The sequence below is a fragment of the Argentina anserina genome, chromosome 3, assembly GCF_933775445.1.
Source record: "Argentina anserina chromosome 3, drPotAnse1.1, whole genome shotgun sequence".
Lineage (NCBI taxonomy): Eukaryota > Viridiplantae > Streptophyta > Magnoliopsida > Rosales > Rosaceae > Argentina > Argentina anserina.
The window spans coordinates 7,409,634-7,421,954 of record NC_065874.1 but is presented as its reverse complement, the minus strand read 5'-3'; the positions used below and the strand labels follow the sequence as shown (position 1 = coordinate 7,421,954).

General features: G+C 38.6%; 2 protein-coding genes and 1 pseudogene across 2 annotated transcripts; 1 reads left to right on the top strand and 2 right to left on the bottom strand.

The window, feature by feature from the left end:
* Positions 1 to 494: 494 nt before the first annotated feature.
* LOC126786938 (uncharacterized) lies at positions 495 to 6,231 on the bottom strand. The gene is made up of 8 exons (XM_050512889.1): positions 5,100 to 6,231; positions 4,846 to 5,021; positions 4,592 to 4,716; positions 2,259 to 3,869; positions 1,380 to 2,130; positions 1,150 to 1,288; positions 801 to 894; positions 495 to 709 (listed from the first exon to the last, which is right to left on the bottom strand). The coding sequence occupies exons 1-8, from the start codon at positions 6,229 to 6,231 to the stop codon at positions 592 to 594; spliced, it is 4,146 nt and encodes a 1,381-aa protein (XP_050368846.1). The 3' UTR covers positions 495 to 591.
* A 2,482-nt stretch (positions 6,232 to 8,713) lies between these two features.
* Positions 8,714 to 10,114, bottom strand: LOC126786936 (amino acid permease 3-like; annotated as a pseudogene).
* Positions 10,115 to 10,634: 520 nt separating this feature from the next.
* Positions 10,635 to 12,079, top strand: LOC126789038 (uncharacterized). The gene is made up of 3 exons (XM_050515082.1): positions 10,635 to 10,769; positions 10,851 to 10,988; positions 11,850 to 12,079. Exons 1-3 carry the CDS (start codon positions 10,679 to 10,681, stop codon positions 11,864 to 11,866), a joined length of 246 nt encoding a protein of 81 aa, XP_050371039.1. The 5' UTR covers positions 10,635 to 10,678; the 3' UTR covers positions 11,867 to 12,079.
* The last annotated feature ends 242 nt before the right edge of the window (positions 12,080 to 12,321 follow it).

Genomic DNA, 12,321 nt, shown 5'->3' with positions numbered 1-12,321 from the left:
ACTCCGTGTCTTGTCCTTGGCTAGATTGGAAAGAAAAAAAGAGTTACTGACGACCATTTTCAGACCACATTATGAAGCTCAAGCTCAAGCTGTTTGGTACTCAGGAAAATGAATTTACTTACATTGATGATGTAGACTAATTGTAATTGGTAAACAACATAGAATCTGAACTTCTGTTTTTTTTTTTCTCTTAATCATGGAAACAGGTACGTATCAACTATCAAGTCGAGCATGATCTGAAAACGAGCAACCACTTTTGGATTGTACATCTGGTAAGATGAACTATAGAGTAACATTACCAAAAAGAAAAATAAAAAAAAGAGGAACTATAGAGTTAGTTGTGGTTTATTTCTCTTCAAAAAACGTACACTCCAAAGTAGAGAGTATATGTGGAAAAAGAGAAACCACCTGTGATGCCCCAATAACTTTGACATTACAATAATTAAACTATTAAAGTAGATAGTAAATTAGGTAAGATAAGAATAAATTAGCTTCCTTCCTTTGCCAATTTGTGCTTCACATTGTCAATTAGTTTACAAATGAAGACGGTCCTCTGAAGCAAGAACTCGTACACCAGACACCAGTAGGGATTTACGAATCCATGTATGCCCTCACGACATCTGCAATCGGAGCTTCACAGATTGGACACTTTCCGCTATTCCATTGCAAATCATGAGCACATTTGAGACAGGTGCACATGTGTCCACACCTAAAGATTTGAAATGATCATATGAACAAGATCAGTAAAACCAACATAACTCTGAAATGATGAAGAACTTACTTAGCTTCAAACCAAGTACCTGTATAAAAGTGAGTCAATCTTTGCTTCATTGCAAATGCGGCAATTCCCTTTCTTTTTTAACCCACTAGAATTACTTTTCTTCCCCACTTGACCTGTAATATAGTTCCAAGTTAAGTGTCGAAAAAAACACAACTGAAAGAGAAGAAGTAATGGTGCAAACATATGCAGTCACTAACCATTTTATGATATGTTATTATAACTTCAAAAGAGAAACTTAAAACTATTTTAGAGACTTAAGTGATTCTAAAGGTCCAAAGAAGTACATGATTTTTTATTTTCCTCAAGAACGGAGGCTGTAATAAAGAGAAAAACAGGAAAAAAAAACAGAAGAAAAGTTGAGCATAAACCTGAATGAACATCCTGCTTCATGGATTGATGCATTGTCATTTGCATTTCTACACAGCTCTTTATTACTTTTCTTAGCTCGGACATCTCTTGATAGAGTTGTATCATATGCCCTTTCATGTCGTATATGAGCTCCATTTCCTGCAAGAACAGCAGCGTTAAGTAAGTTGCTTAAACCATATTCTGCGGTAAAATTACAGTAAAAAAAGAAAAAGAAGAAGAAAAAACTCACCATTGAAGGATGACTAATGGAGGGATAGCAGTGCGGGAGATTAGCATTGTAAGATTGAGATGGTGAACGTTGTGGACTATATTGAAAGGGTGACTGTTGACGAGGAGATTCAGAAGTAGCTTGGTCCGAATCATCCCCAACTTCATTATCTTGGTAACTCCATGTTGTGAAGTGAGATGGTGAAGGCTGCAATGATACATGATCAAAATAATCAATAGCTTCTTGAAATTGACCACTGATAAGGCTCCTTGATTCATCATCACCATCGTCGTTGTCATCATTGTCTTCTTCCTCCTCTTCTTCTGTGTCACCTTGGTCTTGATGTTCAGGCACATGTTCTTGGACTTGCACACATTCTATTACCTGTTCTTGGACTTGATTTTTCTCTTGAACTTGCACAGAATCTAGCACTTGTTCTTGTATTTCCACGCATTCTAGTACCTGTTCTTGGACTTGGTTTTCTTCTTGGACTGGGACTTGAATTTCCACGTAATCTAGCACTTGATCTTGGACTTGGTCCTGTTCTTGTACATGTACATGTTCTTGCCCTTCTTCTGCTTCTTCTTCTGTGCCTAATGTACTCATGCGTTGTTGTAAGAAAGACACCATTTCATTCATTCTATCATGGCTGCTCTCATCATCTTCTTCTTCTTGACTGGCATTGTGACATGTTTGTCTTTCTACGCGAGATACCATCAATCTATCTATTTTATCACGAAAATCACTAGAAAGAAAGCTTGATACTGTTCTCCTACATAAATGAGTGGTAAGTGCAATTCAGTGAAGCGTTATGATTGCAATTTTTGAAGCTTATTAAAAGCCAAAAGAGAGTAATTAACATTTTTCTGAGGCTATGTATGAGGTAGAGAAAAGAAAAACCTTTCAAGGAGTTGGTGTATCTCGCCTTTTTCTGAATTAGAGTTAAGCATCTCTTGGTACCATGATTTCCTAATGTCTTCCCAATAGCTCCGTGGGCGAGAAATTTCACTAATCCAGTCATAATTTGTTTCTCCATAGTACTGGTAATAATCATCATTCTCATCCCAGTCTACCATGGATGTTGTTGTATCTGCATTTTCTTGTGAGTCAAAGTTTGCAGCCTCTAACTTTGTTTCATGCCATAACGCTTTTTCAGTCCAACTGTTCAAGGATGAGATTGTATCTGCAGTTTCTTGTGTCTCGAGGTTTCTAGCCTCTGGAATTGTTCCTCTAGATATTTCATTCCCATTACTATCACCACCACTCAAGGGTGTCCTTGTATCTGCACTTTGTTGTGAATCAAGGTATCTTGCCTCTGAGCTTGTGGTGGGTTTCCATAATTCATTCCCATCATGACCGTTCGAGGATGTTTTATCTGCAGTATCTTTTGAATCAAGGTTTCTATCCATTGAACCTTTTCCTGTCCATATCTCAGTCTCATCTGAACCATTCATCAGTGTAGCCGGATTAGCAGTTTCTTGCGCATCAAGGTTTTGCGCTATCAAACTTGTTTCTTTCCTGGTGACCTTTGAACTTGAACTGGATACTTCAGTGAGACCTTCACTAACATGTGGCAAGGTACTTTTAGAAACTGATTTAGTTTCTTGATTTGCGACTTCTAAACTTGGGGTAGCTTCTTTACAGACATTTTCACTAGGACGCAGAACTGGGGATGTTTTCTGCTGCTCCATAATGCTAACTTCTCGCTTAAGAGTGCTTTCACTAGGCTTAGTGGAGGTGCAACAATTTTCTACAGTTAAGGTCCTTTCTGCACAAACATCTTCACTAGCACGAAATATTGGAGATGGTTTCTGCTGCTCCATAACCTTAACTTCTCGATTACAAGTGCTCTCACTTGGGTTATTGGAGTGGGATGATTTGTCTAAACTGGCGGTCACCTCTTTACACAAATCTTCACTAGCAAGCAATACTGTGGATGTTTTCTGCTTCTCAATAACCTTAACTTCTCGATTCGGAGTGCTTGCACTAGGCTTATTGGAGGTGGAGGATTTGTCTACACTGGGGATCGCTTCTTTACTAACATCTTCACTAGCACGCAGTACAGTGACAGTTGTCTGCTTCTCCATAAAGTTAACTTCATTAGGAGTGCTTGCACTAGGCTTATTGGAGGTGGAGCATTTGTCTAAATTGGGGGCTGCTTCTTTACAAACATCTTCACCAGCACTCAGTACTGTGGAAGCATTCTCCTTCTCCATGGCCTTAACTTCTCGATTAGGAGTGCTTGCACTAGGCTTATTGAATGTGGAGGACTTGTCTAAACTGCTGGTCGCTTCTTTACAAACAGCTTCACCAGCACGCAGTAGTGTGGAGGTTTTAGGCTTCTCCATAACCTTCACTTCTCCATAAGTAGTGCTTTCACTAGGCTTATTCGAGGTGGAGAGCTTGCCTGCATTGACACTTTTATTTATGATCTCCTTGCGAGGGCTATTCGCAAAAGGTACATCACATTGCACTGCTGCCCCCTGCTCAAGACTAGTACAAAATTTCTCCCTGAATTCGAGTAAATACTAAATAATGTTAATGAAATTATCAAGTAACAAACTTTACAGTCTAGTTCAACAAAGACTTACCATATAAATTTCTACAACCAATATTACACATTACACATATTGAAGACTTACACCCGTATTTTTTTATTTTTTACCTTACACCCATATCTGATCACTCGTTTATGACTTTTAATTATCTGATGTAATAGCAGAGTGATAGACAACTGAATCACTTTAACTTTCTGAAGCATAAACAGAAAGCTTCATTGCAGCACTAAACCCTCACGAATATATCCATTTTTGTAAGTTTCTCCAAGCTCCTGACATTTCTAAAGTCAGACTCATTCATTTCTGGGTAATGTGTATTGACCCCATTCAAGCTATAGTTCGAAGTGTGCTTCACACTATTGATAATAAATCAACCCAACTAAGATCATTCAAAGCAAACTTAACTTCAGATTGAACAACTATTTATTTAGTTTTAAAATCCACCAAACTATTTATTTTCAGTTCAATTCTGTCTTGATCATATCAGCAGCTATTAAGACCTCAACCGCTCTACTCAACCTAAATTTTTGAGATGTTCTTTACCAGCTGGAGCCAAGCTAAAGTTGAAGGAGAAACCTAGTATTAGAACTAGATTGATATAATGAAATCTTAAAACTAATATATCCCACCTTAATGCTCAAACTAATATCTGATGCAGTTAAGCAAGAATTATACCTGAGTTGCATGATGCTAGATCCTTGCGCCGGTTTGTTTACTCGAGATGGTTTTGGTGGAAGGGGTGGCACATCTGAACCCACGAACGCCGTACCACGTTGAAGCAATCTAAGCCGAAGTAATGACTGCATACAAACATATGACAACATTTGACAAAGTACATGAGTGCATGTTTTAGGATTGAAACCGCAAGGTAAATCAATAACTAAACGATTTCTATGGAAAATTTGAGTTATGCTGAATGAGAAATGCACCTGGATTCGAGTTCGGCCACGCTGTGGAAATCTCGTAACAGATTTTTGGTTTACGAGGGTGTCAAGTTCCTTATGCCTGTCACGCTCCATCTGCATTAGTAAATCGGCAAATGCCTGCCTGCCTCTAATGCGTGGTGAGCTTAAAACATGAGACGATTTTAGAACATGAGATAAGCCTTTGTTCTCAGCTTGATCAACCGCCCCGGAGCACCTGTCTCGGAGCAACTCCCTACACGGCGAACTGTGTGTGCTACTATACTGCTGATCGTGATCATTATTACTATTCTCCTCACTCGTTGATGGACCCTGTGCAGTCAGTCTTCTAATAATATCCACAACTCGATTCTTCTCTTTCTCTTTAGCATCTAAATTCCGGCTATCCACCTCAATGCCATCGGAATCTTCCAAGGAGTATTCAGCTACCTCACCGGCGTCATAACTATCATCAATAGACTCCCGTGCTTTATCCATATGAAAATCAGAGTCCCCTGCTTTTTCAATAGAGAATACAGAATCCCCTGCTTTCTCAACAGGGGACTCTGCTTTTTCTGCTTCAGAAACCCTTGATGGTGAAGCATTGTTCTCATTCTCAATATCATTATCGGTAGAGCTTACTCCAGAACTAGACCTACTTGAGTCGGATATTGTATTTCCATTGGAATTACTTTTGAGGCTGTCTGATTTGTGTAGCCTCTTCTCCCAAATTTGAACCAGAGACGAAGCCCCCACGCCTTTTTTGGTGAGATCAGCCAAGCTATCTGTTCTTGCAATAGTCTCTTCCTTGGCAGAAGTTGACGTCCTTGCCGAGCTAGGAGCTGAGTTCGGCACAGATAACACCTCTGCTTCTTCGCACATCTGCCTCTCCGTCGGTTTCGTCACCATTTTCTTCGCAAAAGCCCATCGATCAAGAACCCTAGCATGCTTTGGGCTCATTTTAGAACCATCATCTCTTCCCTCCTTTCTGTTGTTGTTCTCAACTTTGTTAGAGATGACCTCAGCCTCTGCACTCCTCTGCCTCTCCATTGGTTTTGACACCATTTGTCTTGCGAAAGCCCATCGATCAAGAACCCTAGCATGCCTAACCGAACCCGAACCCGAACCCGAGCCATCTTCTCTTTCACCAGTTATGTTGCTATTCTCATCCTTGTTTAAACGGCAGGAAGCCTCCTTGTCTCGAACCCAAGAATCGTCATTATTATGACTCTGGTTTTCAGGGTTGGCGTCATTGGAGCCACAGGTTGGAGAAACTGAAATGCAGAGATGATCTCTCACCAAACTCTTAAGGTTCTTCTGAAAAACACCCATGGTGGCTCTGGCATTGCTCTCTCTGCACCGGTCACGGCGGTTGTGATCCCTCAAAACGCAACCGAATGGAGCAGCGGCCATTTCAACTGATGATGCCATCTTACCTAGGCTTGTTGTTTATGTTCATGTAAGAAACATATACCCTACACTCTAATCATATTGGGGTGAATCAAATCCAAACCAGAAGGAAGAATCTGAGAAAACCCGTCAAAATAAACCGGGTGAGGAGAATAAAAATAAATAAATCCTCACAAAACCTACGTTAACAGAGCAATCTGTAATTTTCTAAGAATCGGAAAATCCCATCTCTGACAGGGAAGAGAAACAAGCCTCTGATTTTACACGAAAACAAAGGAGCGTTTTTAGGCCTAAAACAATTTTCCAACCAAAGTATTTACCTCAAACACAATTAGATTATACCTATAATTAGTAAAACTCCTTAACCCCAAAGAGAAAGAAATACAGACACAGAGAGATGGAGGTGGAGACAGAGAGTGTTTGGTAATGAAAACGATGAGAACAAGGGAAGGGGGTGTTGCTAATAAAACAGTAAATTAAGAGTTTGGTGGGGAAAAGGAGGGATTGAAGGAGAGAGAGACGTTGGAAACGTAGGTTCGTATTAGCAATCTATAGCATACCCAAAAAGCTAACTTCACTGATAAATTTGTTAATAGAGAGCGTCTCCATACTTCTGGTAGTTCTGGATTAAATCTCTTACTAGATTCCTTTAATCTTATACCATACCGCCGCGACCGTAAGATTTGTAGTACTATTTGACCCTTCGTATGAACATTACCATACCAAGAGTCAAAGCGTATAGAATGTATTTCTAGAACGCATTAGATTCGGTTATTTTCTTCTATTTTTAGGCCTTTTGGAGTCCAACACAATTCATTACATTACGGTCATTACCATTTCTACTTGGTTTCCAGTCAATAGCATTTTAGGTGTCTCGACCGATGATTTAAAAAACTCGTCTCAAGGCTCGTCTGAGGCTTAAAAAGCTTAAAACTACTTACATAACGCCTCTGTTTTTTCGGTCTGGATACCGAGGCTCGCCTTTTACGCCTTATATTACGTTTTTTTACGCATTTTACTACGCCTTAGAAAATAATCTTTTAAGTATCTTTTTATATTTATTTATATAATGTGTTTAATTTGTGAAAACTATCTAAAATGTTTGGATTATGAATTTCATTATATCTAAATACAATAAATTGGAAAGTTCTTATGTATATTTGTTCTTTTTGTATGTGTATAATTATATATTTACACATTTACAAATTCAAGTTTAAGGCTCAAGGCTCTCAAGAAAACGCCTTGGGGTACGCCTTCGCTTTTTAAAACATTGGTCTCAACTATGTTTGCATCTTTTTCTTTAGACCAAAATTACATGCCAATTTGGGGGATGCTGGGTTCAAGGACTTCAAACCCTCCCTCCAATCTTAGCCCTCATTTTATTATTCTATATTTTATCATTTAATTACCCTCTATATTGGATTTTGTTTTAGAACATCCCTAGCTAATTGCATTAACAATGCAACCGAGTACAGAGAATATCAATTGCCAAGTTTGTTTGCCGTATAAATTAATGATGTTGATTTGACCATTCATATGTATTAACCAGTCATGAGTAAAACCAGAAGCTTTCTCTCAAAGATCATGACTTAATTAGTGGGAGGCCATTCAAAATTTTAAACTATAATATCCACAAAGTAGAGAGTTGGACTGCTAATTTTGAGTCATAATGAGATAATACTCGCATAGAATAGTCGGCACCATTTAAGATTGCAAAACGTATGAGGTGTAACAATAAAGCACATTAAACTTTATGGTTACATAAATATAATCAATTTCAAATATACAAATAAGAATTAGTAAATGTAATTTACTAAGACAGAATTAATCTGTTAATAGTTTGAATTATGGTTACCAGCATGGTTTGTGTTATATATAACATTCTGATTTTGTTTTGAGATCATATATTACCTTCTGATTGATTTCACAGTTTTACGGTTCTTGTTTTGGTTCTGTGCATGTGTGTACAATGGTACTCTTAAGCGACGGTAGTGCTCCTTCCCTTTCTTTTCTTATAAATAAGTGAAAATGAAGCCACAATATTGTTCTTTAATCTCGTTTAGTCTCTCTAAATGTATCTCTCATATGGTTTATTACTCTAGTTATTCCGATTTATAGATGAAGATGATGATGATCAATAGCTTGCATCTGGGGTGTTGTGGCATGTTCCAGTCCTCAGATACCTTTGAACCCTCAAGTTGTAGGCACTTTATTGCTTTCTATGTATATGTATTGTTGAAAATGTTCAATTACGAGCATAGATTTAAGTTGTAATACCAAACACGTTTTTTTGGGAGAAATACATTGTTACATGCATGGCCAAAGCTTTGCTGGCCTTCAGCTAACAACAATTTACATCACCGGTTGAAGCTTCAGTTATATATACGAAGAAGAGGAGGACTTGACACTAATGACCAAATCTCTTTCCTTGATTAAGAAAATACAAATTAATAAAGGAACAGGTTAACTCTTGATGAACCAATTATCAATAGCTGATTGTGAAGGGTTTGTATGACTTGAGGTCTGAAATCACCCCAGCTATTGAGCCAACAGCAGTAGCTATTGTTACTATGAGGCAAGCAACACTTTGGGTTTGGAGGAAAAGCCATTTTGCGCTCCACTTTGGTATCTTCTTCTGCGCAATGTATATCTCAACTGGGAAGTAAACAGTCAACGACCAGAATCCGAAAGCCCCGAGAAGTCCAGCCACATCGTTAAAGAATGGAAGGATCATAGATATTACAGTGGTCACAATCACAAAGGCAATCCTCCACACCAATCTAAAGCAGTTAAGGTTGCAACGGCCACGACTTGATATTGACTTCTCTTGAGATAAATTTGTTATTTGGGTACTTTGTTGCTGCTGTTTTCTCAACAAATGCAAATAAGGGTTGGCAATAGACTTGGTATGCACCAACAAGGTAGACTACTACATCAACGTTGGTAATGTCTAAGAGCCAAAATGGATTATAGAATCCAAAACCAGTGAGCAAGTTTCCAGGGGATAAGTCTCCAAAAGCAGCATAGCCCATGCAGCCACACAACATGTAGAAAAGGGTTATTGTTGCAACACTAATTATAGTGGTCTTCTTCATTATTTTGGCTTCAGATGGCGGAGATCTAACCATATCTTGATTTTCAATCAAAATAAGAGAGTAAGAGTAGGCCAATATATTACCAAGAGCTTGGAAGCTCCTCCCTATATATATATTTTTAATTTCAGTCACAGTTCCAATGCTTATTCCAGTCATACTTCCCATGATTATATTGTTCTAGTTTCTGCAACTTTAGCAATTTCAAGGCCAAGTCCAATAGTTGAGTACGTAAAGGACATGACTAAAGCAACAATGGAAAAGCCACCACAACTGATCAAAATTTGAGAGAATATGAATTGTGTTATGCGGAACGCGATCATGTAGGGGTTACGTTGCTATTGGTATGGCATGGATCATTTCCACCACTTTTGTGGAAGCAGTTAGACCTCTTGATTGCCATCATGCTAATGGAGGATGCTATAGTGTACCAATGGCAACTCCAACGATGTTCAAAAACTAAACATATCCACAAATATTGACCTTGACTCCACCTAGGTTGGATCGAACAACATCCATGTAAGTGTAGTTTCTTTTCAAGTATCAAAATCACCGGAGCGGTAGCATTCAGAGAGTAGCGTTGAAGTGTAGTAAGTCACCAAAGAGAACAAGACCATGACAATAGGGCCAGCCACCCATCCAAGCTGAGCTATGGCCCAAGCCAAGGATAGAACCCCAAATTCAACTACAGCCGTAATAATGTGAGCACTCGCAGTCCAAATCGTTCCGTTTCTTTTGAGACGACCATCATCATCAAAGGACTCAAAACAATTAGAGCCTCCCTGCGGCGGCATATTGATCGAGACTTCAAGTACTTGGTTATGCGGAAGAATCTGGTTCTTGTTATCACCCGACTCTTAAGCGTTCTTTTAATATGTGTAATAATATGCAGGAGCTAAATGAAGTATCTGCTTCGGCAAAATGGGGATGAGAGAGTTAACTGAGTGGTTTGCTTAGTGAGTTAGAATAAGGAAACCATAAGATGACTATATAAGCAAAATCATGAATAAAACCAATCTGGATTTGACTTCCTCTACGAGTTGGATTCATAAGGAGAGCTCAAAATAAAACCCTAAAACTAAAATGTCAATACTTATTCAAACCCAATATGAACTAGGTTTTCTTCACCGAAAATAACTAGAGACCTAATTAGATTAGGAAAAGGATGTGTGGGGCAAAACTGTAAATTTCCGTACTTATTTGACATTCTTTCCTAATTTAAAAAATAAAAAGGGAAACTGTTTTACCACCGTGCAATTTACCTTTTACCGTGCAACATAGGATAAACATAAATTTCAATTTTCACTTCTACTCTCTCACACTCGGAGCTTTCACAGAGTGAGCAAACTGCGAAGAAGATGCCGATAGGGACGACGGCGATCGGAGCCCTATTAGGGCTGGGCACCCAGATGTACTCCAACGCCCTCCGCAAGCTACCCTACATGCGCCGTAAGCCCTCTCTTCTCTCAATTCAAATTTCTGCCGTCATATAAAAAACCCTAATTTCCACTGTCCGGTGATCCGATTCAGATCCATGGGAGCACGTGCTGGGCATGGGATTGGGCGCCGTGTTCGTAAACCAGCTTGTGAAATGGGACGAGAAGCTCAAGGAGGACCTTGATAAGATGCTCGACAAGGCCAAGGCCGCCAACGAGCGCCGTTATTTTGGTATGCAAAGAGATTGCTTCAGTTTTTGACAATTCGGTTCGGTTTTCGTTGTTTGGGGGTTGTGATTGTGAAACCCAATTGATAAAGTTATGGTCTTTGGATTGTTTAGGCTTCTTTAGCTAGTTTTGTTTTGTGAGGATTTGGGGGGATTTGAGAATTAGATTAGGAAACCCATTTTTATGGTAGTCCGTATGCTATTGGTGATAATGGTGGAGGGTTGTGGAGAGAGATAAATGAAAGTTTCCGTTTTTAGGGGGATTACTGTTGTTTTGTGTGGTTTGAACATGTTGGGAGGTGAAGCCAGAACGAAATGTAAGTGTGAATGAAATGGATTTGTGAGGCATGTGTAGTGTGTCTTTCTAGCTGAAGATGGGTTGCACCTCATCATTGATAGAAATGTGAATTGAGCGGACTTCTGACCGGGGAATCCAAGTATTTTGGTTGTTCCTTATAATACGATCATCTAAGATTCTAAGTTATTATCTGAGAATAGGATGCTTGAATTGCAAAGATTAAAAGTCTGTGCATGCTAGGATCTTGGGGTAATGGATGGAGATATGTTTGTTGTTGTTTAGGTTAAGAGATTTGAACCTTGTCGTGTGCTAAGTATGAGATTTTATATGTGCAAAAGGTTAAGAAGGTGTGAATTCATAAGTCATAAAGTGTTGTTGCACCCTATATATGTAGGTCTTTAATAGACATGTGTTGAGCAGGTTATCTTGATATTTCTATACAGGAATTTGATTTTCTTCATTTAGTCTAGTCTATTTAGTTCTTGATTCAAGTAATAATATTCTTGAAATGTGAAATAGTCTATTTATCTTTCATATGGTTACTCTAGTTTCTTATTCCAATTTGCAGATGAAGATGATGAATAGCTTGCAGTTGGGGTTGTTGCAGCATGTTCCAGTCCTGAGATACCTTTGGACCCTCAAGTTGCAGGCACTTTTTTGCTTTCTCTGTAATGTTGATATGTTTACAAGTTGAAAACTTCCCTGATTGTTTTGAGATGCATAAGCTTTGTTATTCTTGAGATTGCAAAGAATGAACGCACTGCCTTGTGCATTATTAATAAACGGATTGATTCATTAGTTCTCCCAGCAGGATATTACTTAATGAACAAAGCTATTGCCAAATTGTGTTCAAATGTGCATAGCTCAAGTAGCTATTAGAAGTTTAGTTATATTTCATATCTATAAATAAGAAAGTCGGATGATGGTGCTCAAGTGTTACAAACTAGGTTTAGAAGTAAATGAATCAGTAAAGATGGTGTTTAAGTAACGGAGAGGTTTTGGTATTGATATGTATGAAATTAATTTTATAGCGGATCCTG

What these genes read in the sequence shown, in the direction of transcription:
- LOC126789038 (XM_050515082.1), top strand. Translation starts at nt 10,679, where the DNA reads ATGCCGATAGGGACGACGGCGATCGGAGCCCTATTAGGGCTGGGCACC. An exon ending in CAAGCTACCCTACATGCGCC is followed by an intron (nt 10,770 to 10,850) that starts GTAAGCCCTCTC and finishes GATCCGATTCAG; the next exon opens with ATCCATGGGAGCACGTGCTG.
- LOC126786938 (XM_050512889.1), bottom strand. Translation starts at nt 6,231, where the DNA reads ATGGCCGCTGCTCCATTCGGTTGCGTTTTGAGGGATCACAACCGCCGT. An exon ending in TGATCACGATCAGCAGTATA is followed by an intron (nt 5,022 to 5,099) that starts GTAGCACACACA and finishes CTGAGAACAAAG; the next exon opens with GCTTATCTCATGTTCTAAAA. An exon ending in ATACACCAACTCCTTGAAAG is followed by an intron (nt 2,131 to 2,258) that starts GTTTTTCTTTTC and finishes TCATTTATGTAG; the next exon opens with GAGAACAGTATCAAGCTTTC.